Source organism: Hylaeus anthracinus, unplaced genomic scaffold (assembly GCF_026225885.1).
Source record: "Hylaeus anthracinus isolate JK02 unplaced genomic scaffold, UHH_iyHylAnth1.0_haploid 12000, whole genome shotgun sequence".
Lineage (NCBI taxonomy): Eukaryota > Metazoa > Arthropoda > Insecta > Hymenoptera > Colletidae > Hylaeus > Hylaeus anthracinus.
In genome coordinates this window covers 5,882,312-5,901,474 of record NW_026534347.1, presented here as the reverse complement: position 1 = coordinate 5,901,474, position 19,163 = coordinate 5,882,312, and the positions used below count along the sequence as shown (strand labels likewise).

General features: G+C 40.6%; 1 protein-coding gene and 1 long non-coding RNA gene across 2 annotated transcripts in view; both read left to right on the top strand.

Annotated features, from left to right (window-relative positions):
* LOC128890125 (5-hydroxytryptamine receptor 1) overlaps nucleotides 1-13,161 on the top strand; it is a 113,714-nt gene extending 100,553 nt beyond the window's left edge. Inside the window, exons 8-9 of the mRNA XM_054148350.1 lie at nucleotides 8,895-8,939; nucleotides 12,023-13,161. Coding sequence (XP_054004325.1) covers nucleotides 8,895-8,939; nucleotides 12,023-12,649 — 672 coding nt within the window. The 3' untranslated portion in view covers nucleotides 12,650-13,161. The remainder of the gene's footprint in view (nucleotides 1-8,894; nucleotides 8,940-12,022) is intronic.
* A 47-nt stretch (nucleotides 13,162-13,208) lies between these two features.
* On the top strand, nucleotides 13,209-17,595 carry LOC128890140 (uncharacterized). The gene is made up of 2 exons (XR_008460558.1): nucleotides 13,209-16,045; nucleotides 16,082-17,595. It is a non-coding gene; the product is annotated as an uncharacterized LOC128890140 (long non-coding RNA).
* Nucleotides 17,596-19,163: the final 1,568 nt, after the last annotated feature.

Genomic DNA, 19,163 nt, shown 5'->3' with positions numbered 1-19,163 from the left:
CAGGACTGCACATGCCACTGCATAGTATAATATTTGAACTGCGGATTTTATGTATGTATACTGAACGTGTATAGAATATATAATACTGTGTAAAACTAAATGTTTATATTATTGGGTCAGTTTATAATATATATTCAACGTGTTATTTGCATAATATGGTACACCACGAATGCATAAAATAATAATTAAAGCTTTCATCCTCAATTTTCAGTTTTATTTAACCGCTTGGCGATAAGAATATTATTCAAAATGAATGGAAGTCTTGTGTAAAGAATAAATATGCTTCATAGCAGGCTTGAAGAGGTTATGGATTACATATCAACATTTGGAAGGTTCATGGCCTCGAAACTAATGAAATAATACGTTGGCCAGCATACTTCTTATCGATCCAATATTTCACTTTTTTACTGCGAGTCATTAACGTCCGTTATTTGCCCCCTCGAGAATCTTGAGAATGTCTTGACGTGAATTATTTGGCTTCTCGATGCAAGAAAATATTATTGCAGCTGATAAATTGAGTTATGAGCTTTTTAGTGGGCTCAGAAGTTGATAACAAATTATGACCAGTGGAGCGAATATTTGTAAGACTTTTATCGATCCAACTTCTATTTTTAACTTTCTCGGTTTTGGTTTAATGTTAATCTCGAAGATCCAAGTCTGTGTTTCAGAAATGGTTGACTTATTCTACTTACAATTTCTACTAAGGTCACCTTTTGCTGCCCATATAAAGAGACATTCGGCACATTCTATAAAATATTTTTCCCCTGAAACTACTGGTTGATATATATTTTATCGTCCAATATTTCCTCCTTCTTCTCCTTTCTCTCTGTACTGAATCAATATTTCACCATTCACGGTTTCTCTAATTCCACTTGAACTTGTACCTTTCGATGAATATGTATTTTTAAAAAATTCTTACCGATGTTATTTCAACGGAGTCGCTACTCCGCTGAAAGGACTTTCTACTCGAAAAACATCCTCCATACAAGAAATTTCAAACGCAGTCCATACAATAACATCAAAAACACTGAATAAGGTAATACAAAGAAATTCTAGCGAAGTGAACGAAAGCTGACTTTATGGACGAAGACGATTCCTCAAAAATCAGAAAAGTGCTCTTCTCTTTGAACCAATAATCGCGGGATATCACGTCACATTGGGATTGGCTAGCAAAGAACTGAAACTGCAATGTGACCTCGATCATCGACGTGCTCCTCGGGATCGTGATAAATCGTCGTATTTCGCGAAATGCGCGCCACTGACAGTCGCAACCTTTCGAGACATCGATGGCCTTTTCTATACACTGTAGCTGGGTTAAGGTTGTCCACCCACTTGCTGCAACCGTCGCCTTAGTGGCTTGCGGTCTCTGTACAGCATGTTCTGGCGCGGTCTCAAAGGGGAAGCGCATTGTAACGGGGGTGGCCAGGGCCGTTTCGACCAAATGGCACCATATTTCCGTATATTTTGCCACGGTTGGATCGTTATCTGCCAGGAAATGCTGTTCCCCGTCGCTGACGCGCGAAACTCTAACCTTTGTCTCAGCTTTCACGCTAATAGAGATTTATTTATTTACGGAACCCATCTCGTGATCGAACAAAAATACGTCGGGGATCTTCGATGCCTTGGAATCTGATTGATGGTGTAATTCTTACCGTGTTTGTTTGAAAATTCTTGGAAATAAGCAATGAAGATTGCCAAGCGAAATGGTGATGGACGATCGGATATTCCTTACTTATCATAATTTAGTACGAATTTTCAGTATTGGTTCAAAATTAATAGAGAGCTGCTCGAGTGCTTCGTTACACACACCTGAGCAATGATTCTTCAAAATTTAGACAAACAATTGACACTTTGTACGTGATATGAATATTTCAAACATAGAGGGTTTCGAGTACCTTTATTCCACATGTTCATATCGATCGTCTGGTAAGAAAAAAATAATATAAAACATAAAGATACTGTTAATAATTTCCATAATAGTCCCCTTAAAATGTCATTACAAAATGTACATTTATCCCTCGTAGAGACCACATTGGAAAAGCAACGGTTCTCTTTCTCCCACCATTGTTATCCAGGTAACTTTTTAACCATCCTGTACAGCATTCATTCGTCGTAACGTTTGTGTTTCGAGCATGCAAAAACTGCAGGTCGAACAAAAGGATCCGCCTTAACTAGATTTTCCAGTCGTCGGGTATGCTAAATCACCAGCAACCATAAATCTTTCACGAAAGTCAAGTTGCTTCGGACGATCCTGATTACCACCGCTCTCTGCCTTCCGCTTTATCGTTACCAGCATAGATAAGGCGCAACCGATCTGTGTACCGCCAAGACGTACTTCCGATTGCCGACACCACGAAACCAGTGCGGAAAAGTGGCGAGCAAATTGATAAATTTCTTGGGTGAGAAGTGTCCAAGTTTACGTAAATTCGCCTGACCCCTTTGAAGACTAACTAGCGCCGATTAACACGTCGACTGCCAGGCGAAAATCGGTAAAAATTTATACGGTTGTTTTCTGACAAATTTCCACAACTGTTTCGTTAGCGAAACAAAAGTAAAGTAAGAGGGAATATTCTACAAAACGCAAATTACACACGGTACTCTACAAATTGCTAATATAATTATCAGTTTTATTCCATGAAAAAGGTCCAATTTCGTAGCTACCGGCGCGCATTCTGCAAATCATCGATGAGAAATTTAATTAACAGCTCCGCACCATGACGTTGCTGTATTTGTTCTTGCTTTTCGACAAATGTTAACTCGTCGTCGTGATTGACGGGCGAAATTGAATGTCTCGCGAATGGAACACACGCGAAAACAATTACGCGAAATGATATTTCGTTTTGAAAAAGATTTACGGTCGCTCGGATTAAATCCAAAATCAGTGCGGAATTCTTTCATGACTGGTACCTTGGGTACTGGGTCACGTTTGTTTAAGTAACTTAATTCATTATTAATTTTTTCTTTTTTTTTATTCTCTTAAAGAACATTACATGAAGTTTGAACAAACGTCCCTTGCTTCTGAGTGTCATGGAACACAGATTCTGTTAATATACTACTTTAGTACATAAAGATATTTAAGGAAAAGCGAGTTTTCTTACATTTTATAATTTTCAAGACGGTTCTTCGAGATATATTTAACCTGGAATCGTTTGAGGATTTGTTCTCTTACGTTGATAATTCACCACGTTTCCGGAACTCGATAGAGGAAACGAAATCTGGAGGACACGGGAAGCTGGGAAAAGCGTTTGCGAAAGATCGGCCAATTTACCGAAGGATTTACGCTTGGAAAAATCGCTAAGTTGTACGAACTTCCTCCGAATACCGTCTTTGTACTGTGATTATCCGCATCACTGATCGCGTCTACTTCAAGACTCGTTCAGGAACGGATGAAACGTCTCAGTTTTCATATTATTTTCTACTTACTCCAAAATAGAGTCGATTCTTATTATCGTCTCTGATTACCTATATATTATCTACGTCAAATTTAATCTCTGAGAGGCACATATTAAAAATGATTTGATACACATGAACAAACTTTGGAGTACCTCATTCAAAAGGCACGACTCAAATAAACCCTGAATATCTAAAATCGAAGTACGTTTAGCATTTCAATGCTTTTAATCAAATATATAATTAAAAACGAATTCCATCTCCCATAAATTTGGCCAACAATATCTACCACTCGAGGAGTTAATTTTCCGTATTCGGTGCAACGGAACATGATAGTTTGATATCATTCGGACGAGCTTCAGCACGCTATCGTTCCCGCGGTATCGTCACGAACTTCCGCAGCAACTAATTGCAAAATAATTGATGCGATCGGTGAAACGTTGCATAAGTTTATGATGCATTATTTAACGGGATCGACAGCGACCATTAGCGTCCATCGCAGTACGATTAAAATTAAATCTCTCCCACGGTAGCTCTCCATCGTCCGTGGCTGGTACAAATTACAGTATTTTCTGAGGGAATTTCTGTATCGGAGCGGGCCCCCGTCAATCAAACGACACTCCGCCCAGACAGACACGGTTGAACGCCAGGGCGAGGATGGTTGCTCATTCGAGGCGATCGCTATTTATTGATCGATCCTTGCATTCATGGAGCGCAGGATATCCATTAGGAGGCCAGTTGCCTGTTACGTACACATGCACGAACCGGGAACGTATTTTTCATTGATCCGACGAATTCTGTTCATGGGAGGCGCACCAGTGGCCACCAACACCGAATATTTTGCCCGTTAACCTTTTAACTCGTTCGTGCACCCTGTGGGGCCGATCGAAAGCGCAACAGTCTTTGTACGCTTTTCCTTTTCCATGGTTTTCCGAATTTCGATGACGATCACCTTTCTTCCCAATTCTCCTTGGCGAAACGTTGCTTCATAATATATTATTCCAAATAGCACAAGTGTGATAATAAAATAGTTTTTAATAGAATTCTCTCGTTCTATCAAACTTGTTTTCAATATCGCCTCACTTTTGGAATTAATTCTGGGTGTTACTTTTGTTCGTATTATCATACATATCCTTCCCATCGGTTTATCCGCTATCAGATTCGATAGCTGGAACATCTTTTCCAATTTTCTGACTCCACCTTCAAGTTCACCAAACAATGGACAAACGATCCAACGTTTGTCGACTGTTTCGTCCTGAATTTCATGGTCCGACGCCTTTTGCCTTTCGAGCAGCCAACGTTTCGCCAGCGAAATTACGTTTGTTGGCCAGAGAGCGGCCACGGTAATCAACAAGCCTCTGTTAATTACACACTTAATGATCGCGAATCGGGATTAAACGGCGTGTCCTGCGGCTGGATAATTACTTGTGCCACTAACCGATTTTCCACGCGTGATCTGCGTTCCAAGAAACTGCGTTTTGAGAAGGTAACGCAGGTTGAAATTCGCATAGGTTGGGGCTTGCCTACTGTTTTATAGGACGGGAAAATACCACTCACACGTGGACTCTGAAATTCTTTTTCGAGATATAGAAACGTGGTAAAAAAAATGATTTTACATTGTGCTTCTATATTCATTTTCATTGGAAGGTTTGGTGATTGCAATTAAAGCTTGGCTACCGCTTTTAAATGCTTCACAATCAGTTACAAAATAAAAATAATGACCAAAATTTGACAAAATCTGACAAAAATTGCTCACTCTGAATTTACAATATTTAATTTGTCTGATCCCAATCTACTCTGTCCCAATTTATTATCTAACTTTTTTTCGTCGAGTTCGATAAAATACCAGATTAATTTCAATGGCTCGTAAACTCGAGCCAAGAAATCTTCCCGTCTTGCAAATAAAGACGGATCCGCCTCGAAAATCCTCCGTGTCCTCGGAAAACCATCGACTCACATCAGTTCCGAGCCCCGGTGGATTTATTCCGTTAACTAATTTCGTCCAACGCTTTATGAGTGCAATTAAGGGCTAGGTGGGATAACACCATCGGTGTTTCACGTGGAATTTTGCGGTGCATAATCCGGCTTTAATAGAAAAGTACGCGCCGCGCTTGGAAGTAATTGGATGAGAACGAATACGGTGAGGCGAAAAAATTTGCAGAGTTCCAGTGGTCCACTTCTGCACCGCGTTTACCCAAACAGAAAAGGATGTTGAACTATGGAATACGGCCGAATACGTTTAACTCGAAATGGGAAGCGTGATGAAGCATCCCGTTCTCGTCGTTTCGCCAGCGATTTTAATACGCGTGCAAACTTCCAATGTGCGAAGTTAAATTACGAAATTTATTATCGTTTTCAGCTGTAATGCTCGGCGGGGACCGGTATCAGTGCTGGGTAAAATGTTACTTCGAACAGTAAATAGCGGTTAGTATCGTTTAAAATTGTGGGTGTGATTGATTGAAAGTAAAATAAAATTGAAATAGGTTTCCGAAGAAGCATGATCAGTTAGCTGAGTACTTTATCCAATTACGTTACGTTTTAAACGTAACCAAAAGGTGTATGCAATTAGCCAAAAAGAAATATTAATATTACCGTATTAATTAATAGAATATATTCTACAATACAAGTGTTACTCATATTTTTATGCCATAAATGCACGAAATCAGGCTTGATTTCTATCGAAAAGCAGAGTAACCCCTACCAAAAGCCTCGTCAATAATAAAGAGTAGCAGTGCGATAAATTTACAATCCTTTGAAAAATATTGAAGAAATACCATTGTCTCCTGAGCTTTTGTCGATACCCAGAGCATTAATTGTCAAACACCTAGCTAACAGAAATATCGCCAACGTCGACATACCTATCCAATTGTTCGCCACGACGTGAAAAATCCGTTTTTCTTCGATTGAAAAGTGTTTGTCGAACGTTCAGTTTGAAGTTGGTTCAACAGTGCTCTGTTTGCCCCGCAAGCATTCATTTCGCTTCAGGATCGAAAACGAACGGTTGACGTCGATCATCGAGCTCCCACTGGCGTATTACACCCGCATTCGCACGACAACGTGCATTGTCGAACAATGATAGGAACGTAATTAAACGGGCTCATAATTCTGAGCTGCTCCCGATGGATAGAGCCATGTAAACGTAACGACGAGCGACCATTGCGGATCCAGAAACACCTATACACGCGTCGATAATGATTTTCTGTGTACAGGCAGATTCTATCTGGGCACTGTTACGTGGCCCCCAGTGCATCCGCAAGTCGTTAAAACGTGTTAATTGAACGTTCCAGGCTCGTTTAACGAAGATTATCGATTTTGCCCGTCCTACGCGTTGTCTGCATTCTACAACATTTTAGAAAGCATCGAGACTCGCAATCGGTTTAACGAACTGAAGGTGGAAAGGAACGATGACGCGTTGGAGGATGTAACGTAGTAATAATCGCGGAGACTCGCGATGTTAGCCGACATTTTCAACGTTTTCTCCCTTTTATATTCGAGAATTTTCACTTACATTTTAAATACAAATTATACAACGCAGTTTATATTTCGTAGGCCCTATAATTGGCGTAATCTACCTCTTCATAGATGTAATACTGCATACCTTCATTTCGTTCTGCGAGTTCTGGGACGACCTGTATATTCGAGATTAAAATTAGAAGTTTTAATAACACCCACTTAACTCTAAATCTAGATTCACTTCATTTCAGAGTCACGCCCAGTTAATTCATCGCGAAACGACTATCCCACTTTTCAAGAAACTTGCAGAAGTTTCGTTTCCATATTCCACTCGCCTCAACCGTTTACCTTGCAACTTGTGCATCTCGCCAAGTTTTCGGCTGATTAGGCCAACTAGTCACGTAAGATCACTCGATGGACTGAGCTATTCTCGACGTGTCTCCATTTTAGTTAATGACATCGTCTAGTTTTCTTCGGTACAGCACTCTTTTTACAGTTTGGAAGGACTTCATGCATGAATTTCCAAGTGACACAGCGGAGGGATTCATAAAAATTCACATGTTTATGCATGCTTGTTCTAGGCAACCTTGATAGCTCAAAATCGTAAAAATGTCACTTGAGAACCTCCCTTTAAATGCTTATGGAGCTTCTCCTCGTGCAATTTCTTCTGAATATTGCTAAGAAAATAAAGACTTACGCAGCAATTCAGAGACTATTTGAATAAACTTGGAGGGTTCGCTCGGTCTGACTTCACGTTTTGTTTTCTACTAGTTGTCTTACCGTAGACAGCCTCATACCACTTACGATCTCCGTATCGAGGTGCACAATTAAAACTTGGTGTATATTCTTTCTTTCTATTAAGTATCGCCTGACTCAAGTCAAATTTGATTTAAGGCAACTTTTTTAACAAAAATTTGAAAACGGTCATTTGTCTGGACACGGTATGTTTAGTATTAAAGCAAGACTACGTGTAACAAAGGATGCATTTTGATAACGACATTCGAATACTCAACCATTCGAACCTCACAGCATTCGATACCCGTAAAATATTCAAATACAATTTAAATGGTCCTCCAGCGCCACTCCATTTTCACTCGAAAGCAAATCGTGACGCAGTATCCTGATCATTTCTCGTTCCTCAGTCCTCTAACTAGATCCTCCAGTACCGAAGATTTGCTGCACGAGTTCGTTCCCTCGGTACGACTTTCATCGAGCGAAATCCGTTTCCGTCGACGCATAAATTGCTCGCCAATGCGGTAACGAAGAGCGTTTCGGTCTTTTCCCTCTCTGGTAAAGGGAAAGGACGACGATCGATCAATCGCCCGCGCGTCTGGACGGACAATTCTCGAAACCGAGTACCTCGCTGCCTCTGGGTTGACCCTTTCGCGTCACGCAACGTGGCCCGTCCTATTTCCGTCTCCTAGTTTAATTTACGCAAGCTTTTGGGATTACACGCTGCGAGATTAGTGGCTTACGCATCGATCATCCCGAGCCTAGCGAAGCATGACCTTCTCTCGATCGCGGAGGAGCGCGGTCTGACCCGTAGTAGACGAGTTTTGTAAGTGTCGTTGTTTTAATTGGTAGCTGAGCTTGCGGATTTAATAAAGCAGACAAATTTCCTTAGATTTAACCAACCTTCTGTTCGATTTCATTTGTAACCATGGGATCTAGGAATAAAGCAATAGAATATTCCGTGACTATTGTTTCATCTATAGATTTGATTCATGCGAGCAGACGATCATGGAGGATCGAAATCTAAATTGAGTAGATACTTGATTGAGACTGGGAAATTTCTCATTTTTTTTTCCATTTCTTTGCTACTAGTTAATACGTTGACGTACTTGAAACTTTAATTTTTGAATAGTAACGTGTAACGGTAATTTAATAATGAATAATGACGCATAAATCGATTTAATAGTCAACGTGTTAACGGTCCACGCTGAAATCAATCCTGACATCATACTCATCGCTATGAAAACACATCTAGTAGAACAACGTTTGAACCATAACCTGGCTGAGTCTGAAAGTGTTCGTAAAACGTTTTGTTGTAGATACGATCGAATCTTCGTGGCGATACGCAGGAAAATATGAAAGCGGTAAGGCACACCTTAATATCAATCTATCAATTATTCTTTTGCTTGTCAATCGTTTAGACGATCTACTATTAATTACGCGTGGTGTCTCGAAGGCTTGTCTATTGGTGCAAAGGGACAATGATCAGAAGTATGAGACAAATTAATTTCATTTATTCAATAATAATAAATTAATGTTATACATAGCTTACATTTAAAAAAGACCTAAGGCTCATACTTTTGATACCTCAAAGAAAAGTAATGAATTATAATAAAATCAGAAAAATAGAATTTAGAAATATGTAGAATGCGAAGAACTTTTCACATCTTGAACAATTTTAGTTAATTTTGTCGTTCATTTTTCTGCCATGTAAGTATCTCTAAATTCTTCTTTTCCATTTTTAAATCCCGCGTATTGCTATCTGTAATAAACATCTGCATCGTCAAGAACGTATTTCTAATTTATCCTCGTTAACTTCCAGAATAATTAAACGCAAGTAAACACGACGAACCGAGCCGATGAAAACGAAGGATTACCGAGTTACATTCGTTTCGTATAAATATGCACGCGTCCCACTTATTTTTAGTCGTTTGTTTCGCAGTGGTAATTCCGTACCGAGTAAATTATTCAGCGACCGATGTTCCTTTGCACCTCGCCCACACGCCTGGGAACAAAGTTGCAGCTTATTTTGCGATGACACCTTTCCCGCCTAAAGTGACATCGGCTTTACATTAATATTGCTGAAAACCTCGAAGCAACTTTAAGACGATTACGAAACTGGTAATGAGCACAAGTTCTGCGAAATAACGCGATAAAGCAGATGGTCACTGCGCTTTCGTTAGCAGATTCCCGGCAATTAACGTTGTTTCAAATATTCAAGCTCTAATTTTGTCGTGAAACTCGTAGTACTCACAAAAATAAATATTTATGGACAAACTTAGGCGTATATGAATCGAAGGATGAGAATTTGGAGGGCTCGAACGAGCTATTATTTTTTTCACGTTACGTTCCTTCGTTTAAGAGTAATCTCCAGAAATCAACGTGTAAAAAATGTTTGTTAAAAATTAATTTATAGAGATGTGGGACGAGGTTGATTATACCTATCAAATAGAAACGTGTGTTTTATAATAAAAAAACAAATTTTAAATTAAAAAATGTTTATATCAACGCAATTCAAATACATCGTAACGAAACTAACAATTCAGACTCCTCTTTCTCAAAATAGCATTTAATTAATTTCCTATAAGTCACTAAATATTTCCTACTTAACTTTTAAATACCTGAAAAAGTCTAACCACAGAAATTGAAAAGAAACAAAGAACTTACAACCATAATCCACATTCTCGGCTCCCCCATTCGTGCAACCGCGGGTCCCATGCGACCATAACTCTAATTCGCATAAAAAGCAAAGTGGTCCGCGAGAAACTGGACGGTCGGGATTTAAACGTCGAGATTATGATCTTCCATAAAATTAAGGTATAAAAAAAAAGGGGCGCGGTCGCTAAAAATAATCGGAAGAGCAGAAAGCAATTCTCCGAGTTGGTTACGGGAGGGATTGAGGGGGGTGGCCGAGCTCGTAAAGCTAGCGGATTTCTCTGTCTTGCCGCTTTCCAAGGGGGTCGTGTCTTAAACCACCCTGGGCGTTTTCACTCTTCTCAATTATGCTGAACGTCATCTGCATTCCTGAGGGCGCGGAACGGCTTCGGCAAAGCTCATCTGCATTTCGGTTCGTCTGAGAGCCGACAGTTTTCGCGACCACGTCCACGTCGTCGCATCAACGAGGCGTATTTTCACTGGTGTTTATGCATCCAAGCACTTACGACGCTAAAATCTCAGAAAAAAAAAGGCCTTCTTCGTGGTATACTTTAGGGGTATACGAGAAATATTTATTTTGGGGTATTAAATTGGCTAGAAAAGACGGGACAGGGTCGTGGAAAATGGCTTGTTGATTGATACTTCGATTGATTGATTCAAGATAGATTTCTTCGATTTTCATTTCTTTCGCTTTTTACAAAATTCGTCAAGTCCAAAGAGCTTTGGTTCTAAAAGTGTTGGTAAACATCACTTGGACCCATTTCTTGCGTTGAAAGATAGGAATTTCTCTAAACGTGGAGTCTGCACAGATGATGGGGGAAAGATCATAGAACGAAATGGAGAACATCTGACGGAATAAAGATATTTCCTTGTCTAAGAAAAATCGCTTTTATTTACACATTTCGGCCAACCTGATAATTACAATAATGTCACAAGCAAGCATCTGATGAGCCAACTAGTCAGGTATATTCTTTCCCAGATCGTCAACGGGCTGGCAAAGTGACCTTGCAATCAACCTCGTCGGAGTTTCAATGGACTAATCTGTTTATCCTCGCCAAAGCGTCGCTGTGCCTGTTCGTGCAGATCGCGATTCGGCGAGTTGGGTTTTCAGGTCAACGAACCGACCTCAAACCAGCCGAAAAGTCGGACCGGTCGAATCGTTCTCCATTCAAACACGTAAAGCTCCGACTAAATCTTGATTCGAGTTCAAGGAACGTATACGTCGTCGAAGCTGAATGCCGCGTTGATGAATGTCACGCGCGACGTCAAAAGGATCAGGCATCGCTGATTATTATTAATAGATCCGTCGAATAATACTTGCACGAGGTCGTGCTGGGCATTCTACAGACGATGGAAACCGCACACTTCGTGTATAGTTTAAGTAACAGTTCGAATGTATGTATATAGATATTTCACCTGCAACGCCAAGATCTCTCAACAATTATAGTCGAGGTTCACCCATCCAATCTAACTCGTTCAATCTGATTCGTAGTGCGCCTAACCCAAAATACGTAATTACAAGTTTGAATCCTAGTAGCCAGTCTTAAATAAAATAGATTAAGGTGGAATGAGTTAAAGGTGAAATTTCCTATGCGAATACAGACCGAACAGTCAATGTTGGAGTACGTGTACTTTGTTTGCTTTGTACAGTCAAAAATGAAAGCACTCTAATTTAAGAGCAAATCTCATTTGCATTTTTCGGCCCACATTCCAGCGTCCACATATATTGTACAACCATAGGTAATAATAAAATAAATAACAACCAATGGTTCCTGCGGTTTCTCTGTTACAGTGCAGCGGGAACGCGGTGCGCTGCTTCGCTGGTGGTCCGCGGAAGAGCAACGAGTCCCAGTGTCCGATGCTGCAGAAGCTCGAGAGGCCTATTCTCTCGTCGTCCACGACGACCACGCCGCCAACAAAATCGACGATCGTGAGGAACCACCTGAGCAGTACCTGCAGCGTGACGAACTCGCCCCACCAGAAGAAGCTGAGGTTCCACCTGGCCAAGGAGAGAAAGGCCAGCACCACACTCGGCATCATAATGAGCGCCTTCACCATCTGTTGGCTGCCCTTCTTCGTCCTAGCCCTGGTCAGGCCGTTCCTCAGGGACCCTAACGCGATCCCAGCGTTCCTCTCGAGCTTGTTCCTCTGGCTAGGTTACTGCAACAGCCTCCTAAACCCCATTATCTACGCAACGCTGAACAGGGACTTCAGGAAACCGTTCCGGGAGATCCTTTACTTCCGATGCAGCAATCTGAACCACATGATGAGGGAGGAGTTCTACCAGAGCCAGTACGGCGATCCCATCAACAATTACGAGATCAAGGCAGGCGAGATGGACGGCGCCGAGTGCCTCGACAATCAGGGCGTCGAGTCGATCGACGTCGCCGCCAACGCCCCCAACGAGAGCTTCCTATGATCCGGAAGAGACTTGTCCTTCGTTCGTCGGAACTAGCGACCGCTACGAGACCACCTGGCCTCTCGGACGAACTCTGATCGATCGCGACACGCGCGCCCGTCGTCGTCGAAAGACGTCCCGTCAGGGTAACCCCCCATCGATCGTTCGACAAGTACCAAATCGATTTCCCGAATCTAATCGAGGGATGCTCCTACCTTGAATCTACTTCGCGAAACCGTGGCGAGGGGAGCAGCCCGAAATACTCAGCGTCGACTGTGACGAGTTCGTCGAGAACCCGACGTTCCTATGCTTCCTGCGAATCGAAACGAGGCGAGGAATGGCCCGCTTATCACGGACGATCTGTAAGCCTGACGAATCGCTCATCGAGCAATTTCTCAGCCGCGGTGACGTCTGAGATCCACGACCGGTCAACGTGTCCAGCCCTCGACGAGATCTTTTCTTGCACACCCTCGTGACGAACGGAGAAACGAGTCTTGGTGATATCTAGGCGGGATCCTGTCATCGCCAAAGGATAAAAAGTGGATTCATGGTCCTCCGTTCCGGACCACGGTCTCGCGGAGACGCTGAGTAAGATACGACGTGAGTCGGCGCTTCCTTGGGGACGCGCGACTGGAGCAAACCGCAGGGTACCTTTGGTGCACGATGAATAAGTACGTCTTTCGCATAATGTATCCCAGTCGTGTAAACAACGGTGCACTCTACACTCGTGGAAACGATTACCATGTACACAGGGTGTTCCTTGAGCGGGGACTCTGACTTTGGCGAGGTGTTCTAGTCGGTTGGTGGGTTCGAGGGTAGTTTGTTCGAGAGTTGCAACTTTTCAAAGTCACGTGTTGGATAAGGGGAGAAAAAGACGTTCGAGGTAATGGGAAGAAAGAAACATCTCTCTTTTCGTTTGTATTTTGGCATACTGATAGTAAATATAATTTTCCTTTATTACTGTCTGAATTCGTCAAGCATTTAATTTACACTTTCCAGCATAAAGCTTTGAAAATCTGTAACTCGGAACCAAGGGATCTTCGAACCTACGTTTACCTATCGAAGAATGCTCTGCCAAAGTTTGTCTTGTTTCGGAGCCCTCCCCCTATATTGTACAGAAGTCGAGTAAGTAATCTGTGTAGTATCGCGTCGATAATCGTGAACGGTGTTTAATTAGCAGACGAAGGACGTCTCGAAAATAGAGAGCTCTTCGATCTAAATGTGGGGAAGCGTGTCTACCAGTGAACACACCGCGGAGGAATCTGCGTTACGTTTGAGAAACGTGATTGCGCGATGCACTCGCGCGAAACTTGGACTCTTGATCGATGTAATTGCCGCCGTTCTAGATGAAAATAATTTGTAACGGTCGTGATTACCGGGAAAATCGCTGGAGATGGGTGGAACGCGCAATACGCGTTAGGAACAACACTCTGAGAAAGATAGTTCGTTTCGAGGGTGTTATTCGGTTTGGAGTAACAGTAATTTCCAGGACTAGTTCGTTAAACTTTCTTTTTTTTTTTTATTTACTTTGTTTCAAGTCGTTGATGTATTAACTCTTTCAGACCTGAAGTATTTTTATTTCTCGTACTAATATAATTGAATTTTTGGAGCTAACTTGGACTAAAATTAATGTAGAAAACATTTAAAAAAATCCTAATAGTGTAGTTGTCGAGGAGAACTGGTCTTTTTTCGTGTGGACAAATAAGAATATTTTCGCTAAGTCATAGGGTTCGTAATTATTTAATGTTGTGTCTTCAATTGTGGGTGCCAGGTCTGAAAGGGTTAACTATCGCTTTGAGAGTAAAGTGTAACGAACTTGTGCCGAAGATGAACTCGAAGATGACACTCGAGATCAAAGAAAAATATTTTATTTCCTGCAATCTCGGATGTAAGACACTTTAACGTTGTTCATCTCAAGAGGAATATTTCTACTGTCTAACAATTATTCTTTTTGTACTACGAAGAAGATTAATTTCTTTGATCAAAAGTAACAAACTGCAAGAAATACACTTTAAACTGATTCGAAGCTGTATCTCCTTCAACACCTAGAGCAAAAAGATCGAAGTGCTTGGGACAACGATGTCTCGACGCGATTTCAAAGTGGAAATAACTTTCGACACGGGAGTATCTAGCTCGTGAAGGAGGGAATCGGGCAAACAACAAATGCCATTGGCAAACGACAATTGGAATATCGAGACGGTTGGAAAATGACTCGTGACACACGAGAACGGTAAAGTCATGGCTTCTCTGGAGTGTAATTACGGAAAGTAGCTTTCCTCTTGAATCGTTAACTGAGCTTAAAATTAGTAAGTCGGAGTAGTTTACCAGTGACGCGATCCTCGACCAATCTGACGACGAAAGTTTCTTTCGATCGAGTGCGAAAGAATTCATATATTTTCAAAAGGGTGAAGGAAAAATCATATTCTCGAAGATATAAAATAATATCGGGTCTGGTAACCTTCATACGAGGTAAAATTTAGGAGATATCGATTTGGGGGAACGAGTAGAATTAGAAGATTAATTTTAGGAGAAAATTGAACCGAACGAGAAGATATTTAGGATAGAGAGTAACGATACGTCAAGGAATGTCAGGAGATGTATCCTCAGGCCGGAGACCGCGATCGATCGGAAGCTCATGGAATTGAATTTTCAGCGTTGCCAGCGGGTAGACACGGATGTATGGGTGAACTTCGAATTTTCGCGGCATCGAAATGGGAAATTTATGTCGCCCGTGCGCGTCAACGGCTATTTTATTTCCCAGACAAACAGCAATTGGTCGAAAAAAAGTATCGCGAATCGACGGGAGCTGGAAGTAACAAGTTTTCAAAAAATACGTACTTCGTAGTTTGATCTGAAGTTTAAATACACAAATTGTCGTGAAAATTGACTATCATTTTGCCATCAAAATATGTTAATGTTAATGTATGTGTGGGAAGATAGTAGCCCGAGTTTTATGGAAAATCCAGAGAGAAACTCTGCTCCAGCTCCGTACTAAAAATGTACATTTTACATGTTCGAACTGTTCCTAGCGAGTTTCAAGCGATCCAGTATCGAGAATTTCTTTGTTCACGCGTGTCGACTCGTTTAGTTCCTCGAATATTTCCAATACCATCCCGTCTCGTTCGATTCTCCCTTTCCCCGAGGAATTTTTACACGGAGAAGTCGCACAGCGTTCGCTATCACTGGTAGACACGCGCTACTAACAAGTACATACGTAAATATCACGTAAATATGTAGGCATAATCGTGTATGGTGCTAACAAAAAAAACCAAAGTAAATCATTCCATTTAAACGGCGATAACTTCGCGAGGAGAGTGATTGGTTCTAGCTGTAAAAATCGCGATCGGGTCGAAACTTTGCAGAAATAACTCACGACAGTATTAAGAAACTCGAACCGTTATTTTTATACGTTATATTGTTACGTTGGCCTCGAATATTTTATTATGTAAAAAGTGTACGTTGGCCTCGAATATTTTATTATGTAAAAAGTGTACGTTGCACTTTGCTAATGGCATAGTACGAAGGAGCGTGTATCGTGTTCGCAAAAGTGAATTTTGTGGTTGATGTTTCCAGAAGAGTTGTTATTTTTTACTGCAAATTTTTCTTCGTGTTGGAAGACAGAAAATATAACGTGACTGTAATTAATACGTAAATGCAGTTGAATTTTTTTTATTTCTATAAGAATTTGCAATAATATATGGTCTATTTTAACGTTTGAACGCTCCTCAAAAGGGACTAAACAAATCCATGAAATTCATTTCTTAACAAAGCAATTATTGGAGACGTTAGTTTAAGCGACTATTATATACCAATCATCACGCATAGTTGTATTGTTATTTATTTATTTCTGTGATAGTTTTTTTATAGTACAAAAGGTTCACATTCCTTTTGATCACCGAAAACTGTTGAGCAATACCTATTAGCGGTTGATAGAAATTGGCAGTGAATAGTGATAGGGGCAACTAGTAGTCACCATCGACTGTGGCAGTACACACAGGAGATCACTGTTAACCAAAGTTGACTAGTAATAGTTGTCACATAGTTGCCCTAATTACCGCTAGTAGTTAATAAGGCATATCGAAATCCATTAGTAGTCACTCTTATCTACTAGTAACGGCTGGTAGCTACCATTCGTTGCTACTAGGATATATTTGTCACCAGCTAGTAATACTAGCTACTACTAGAAGTCCACGGTGACTAGTACAAACTCTTAGGTGTCGTTAGTCGCTATACTTATTTATTGAAAGTTAGTTATATATTTATTAATAACTGTAACATTAAATTTATTATCGAAAGCAAACGGCGACTAATCGCCATGAGTACCAAAAGATAACTACTACATCTAAGTATCGCGAGCCTAAATGTAATTTAAAAAAAAAAGAATGTACCGAATCTGATATTTCTTTGCGTGAGAAAATTAAACCAAAAATGAAAACTCGTACCTTTCGAACATGACATCAAGATAATATATATATTCTCGAGATAACAAGTAGTCCTATTTTAATGAAACATTGAATACTATTAACAAAATGAACAAATTTAGTGTTCGACGGAAAATATTCTCGTTGTCCTCGAACAATTCGTTACGTTGCGACTGTCATTTTTCTTTTCGTACTTAGAGTCTATCGTGCACGTTACATAGCGGTAAATTGAATAATCATTGTTTGCGAGGCGATGTTTCTCTAAAGTTGCGACCCGGTGGAAAATTAAGCGTAGCATAAATTAATTGCGGTAATTGCCACACGCGTAGATTTTCAAAGCGTTGCCACCGCGAAGGAGCGCGCACCGTGGAAACAATATAAAACCTTTACGTGAATAGACGATAATGAATCTTGAACCAAACGCCAGGAAATTTATCAGCATTTGCCGTGATAATTACACAGTGTTGCGCCATTCGTTTAACCCTTCGTTTCCAGACACCAGGATTGCTCCAAAAATATTTTTCGAAAAACAATAGGGAACAATAACGTTATTATATACCACCAGACTTTTCTGTATATATACATGCATCCGAAGCATTTTTATTAATAAACCTGTGCCCCACTAATTTGTTTTATTGGGGCACAGTATTGTTATACATATTATTATATTGTTTCAAAAAACAATAGGGAACAATAACGTTATTATATACCACCAGACTCTTTTGTATATATACATGCATCCGAAGCATTTTTATTAATAAACTTGTGCCCCACTAATTTGTTTTATGTATGACGACACAAGTGACTTGGAAATTCTAGAGAAAAATAGTTTTCACTCGACAAAAGTGACTGGGTAATGGGAAAGTTTAATATCACTGAAACTTCCAGGTGAATTTTCTTTTCAATTTAATTGAAACCTCCGTTTTCAATCTCATTCTTAATTACTCGAGCGCGCCAAACGCTGCATCCCCATTGTTACTCCGAATTAGAGAGGTTTTACTTTATTTTAAATTTCCTTCGTTTAGCTCTCACACTCCCGTCCCCGTTTATACCAGATTAGCGAGGATTTTCTTCGTTTTCAGTTTCTTTAATTCACCCTGGCCCGTTTGCCAGTTTTCATCGCGCCCCTATTTTCATTTAATTCAGATTTCCGAGCTAAGTCGGATTGGCGAGGCGATACTAACGAAGTGGAATGCAGATTGTGGGAGGAAAAAGCTATTAATCGAGACGAAGGGTTAAATATGGCGGAATCATGGGAACAGGCCAAACTTGGGTCGACCTTACAGCCACTTCACCATGTACGCAACGTATATGTCTATAAAGAATTATTTAATTTTCAAGTTTCATTAATATTTAAACGTGATCAATGGAATGTCAGTAATGAAGTTCGAAAAAGAATGATGGACTCGAGGGAGGTTTTTCATAGTTCATGTTATACTTATTAAAATTCTAAGAATGTTCAGATGCTTGATAAATGCACAAAGTATCCGAATTAAATATTGAATATTTGAAGAAGGATTCGAGTCCAACACACACAAAAATTGGACAAATGAACCTAAACCTTGAAGTGGGAAAGTGGCTTAAGGTCGTTCGACTCGAAACTCAGCTGGCCTAATCCTCGCCTACGCTCATTGTTCGATCTCCTAACGAGGCAGCACCGTTTCGAACCAGGGAAGGAAGACGTATCACTAGCTAGACAATCCTAGACGTTTCTTATGCGAGCTGTTTGAATGTGACGTAAATCAAAAGTAATATTAAAGTGGTATGTTTATCGATAAAGTCCACGGCGAGAGCTATCTATCTAATTTTCACGGAGAAGACGACCCTCTTGCTGCCTGCAGAGGTTTCCAAGAGGCTCGAAGGGACGATGGAATTTATAATGAAGGAACCCTAAGCGAACGAACCACCGAACCGAGCATGCTTTGGAAATCGCTGCGTTAAATGTGTAATCGGATGTAAGGGTTTAGACGGGAATCGTCAAATGCTGGATGTTAATTCGTTCCTCGAGATTTCAAGTTGGATGTAATTTTTAAAGTACGAACGTTAAATCTGTCTATTAAAACAAATAATTGGAGAATACTTGCACAAACAAATCTTTGATCGATGTAATTTAT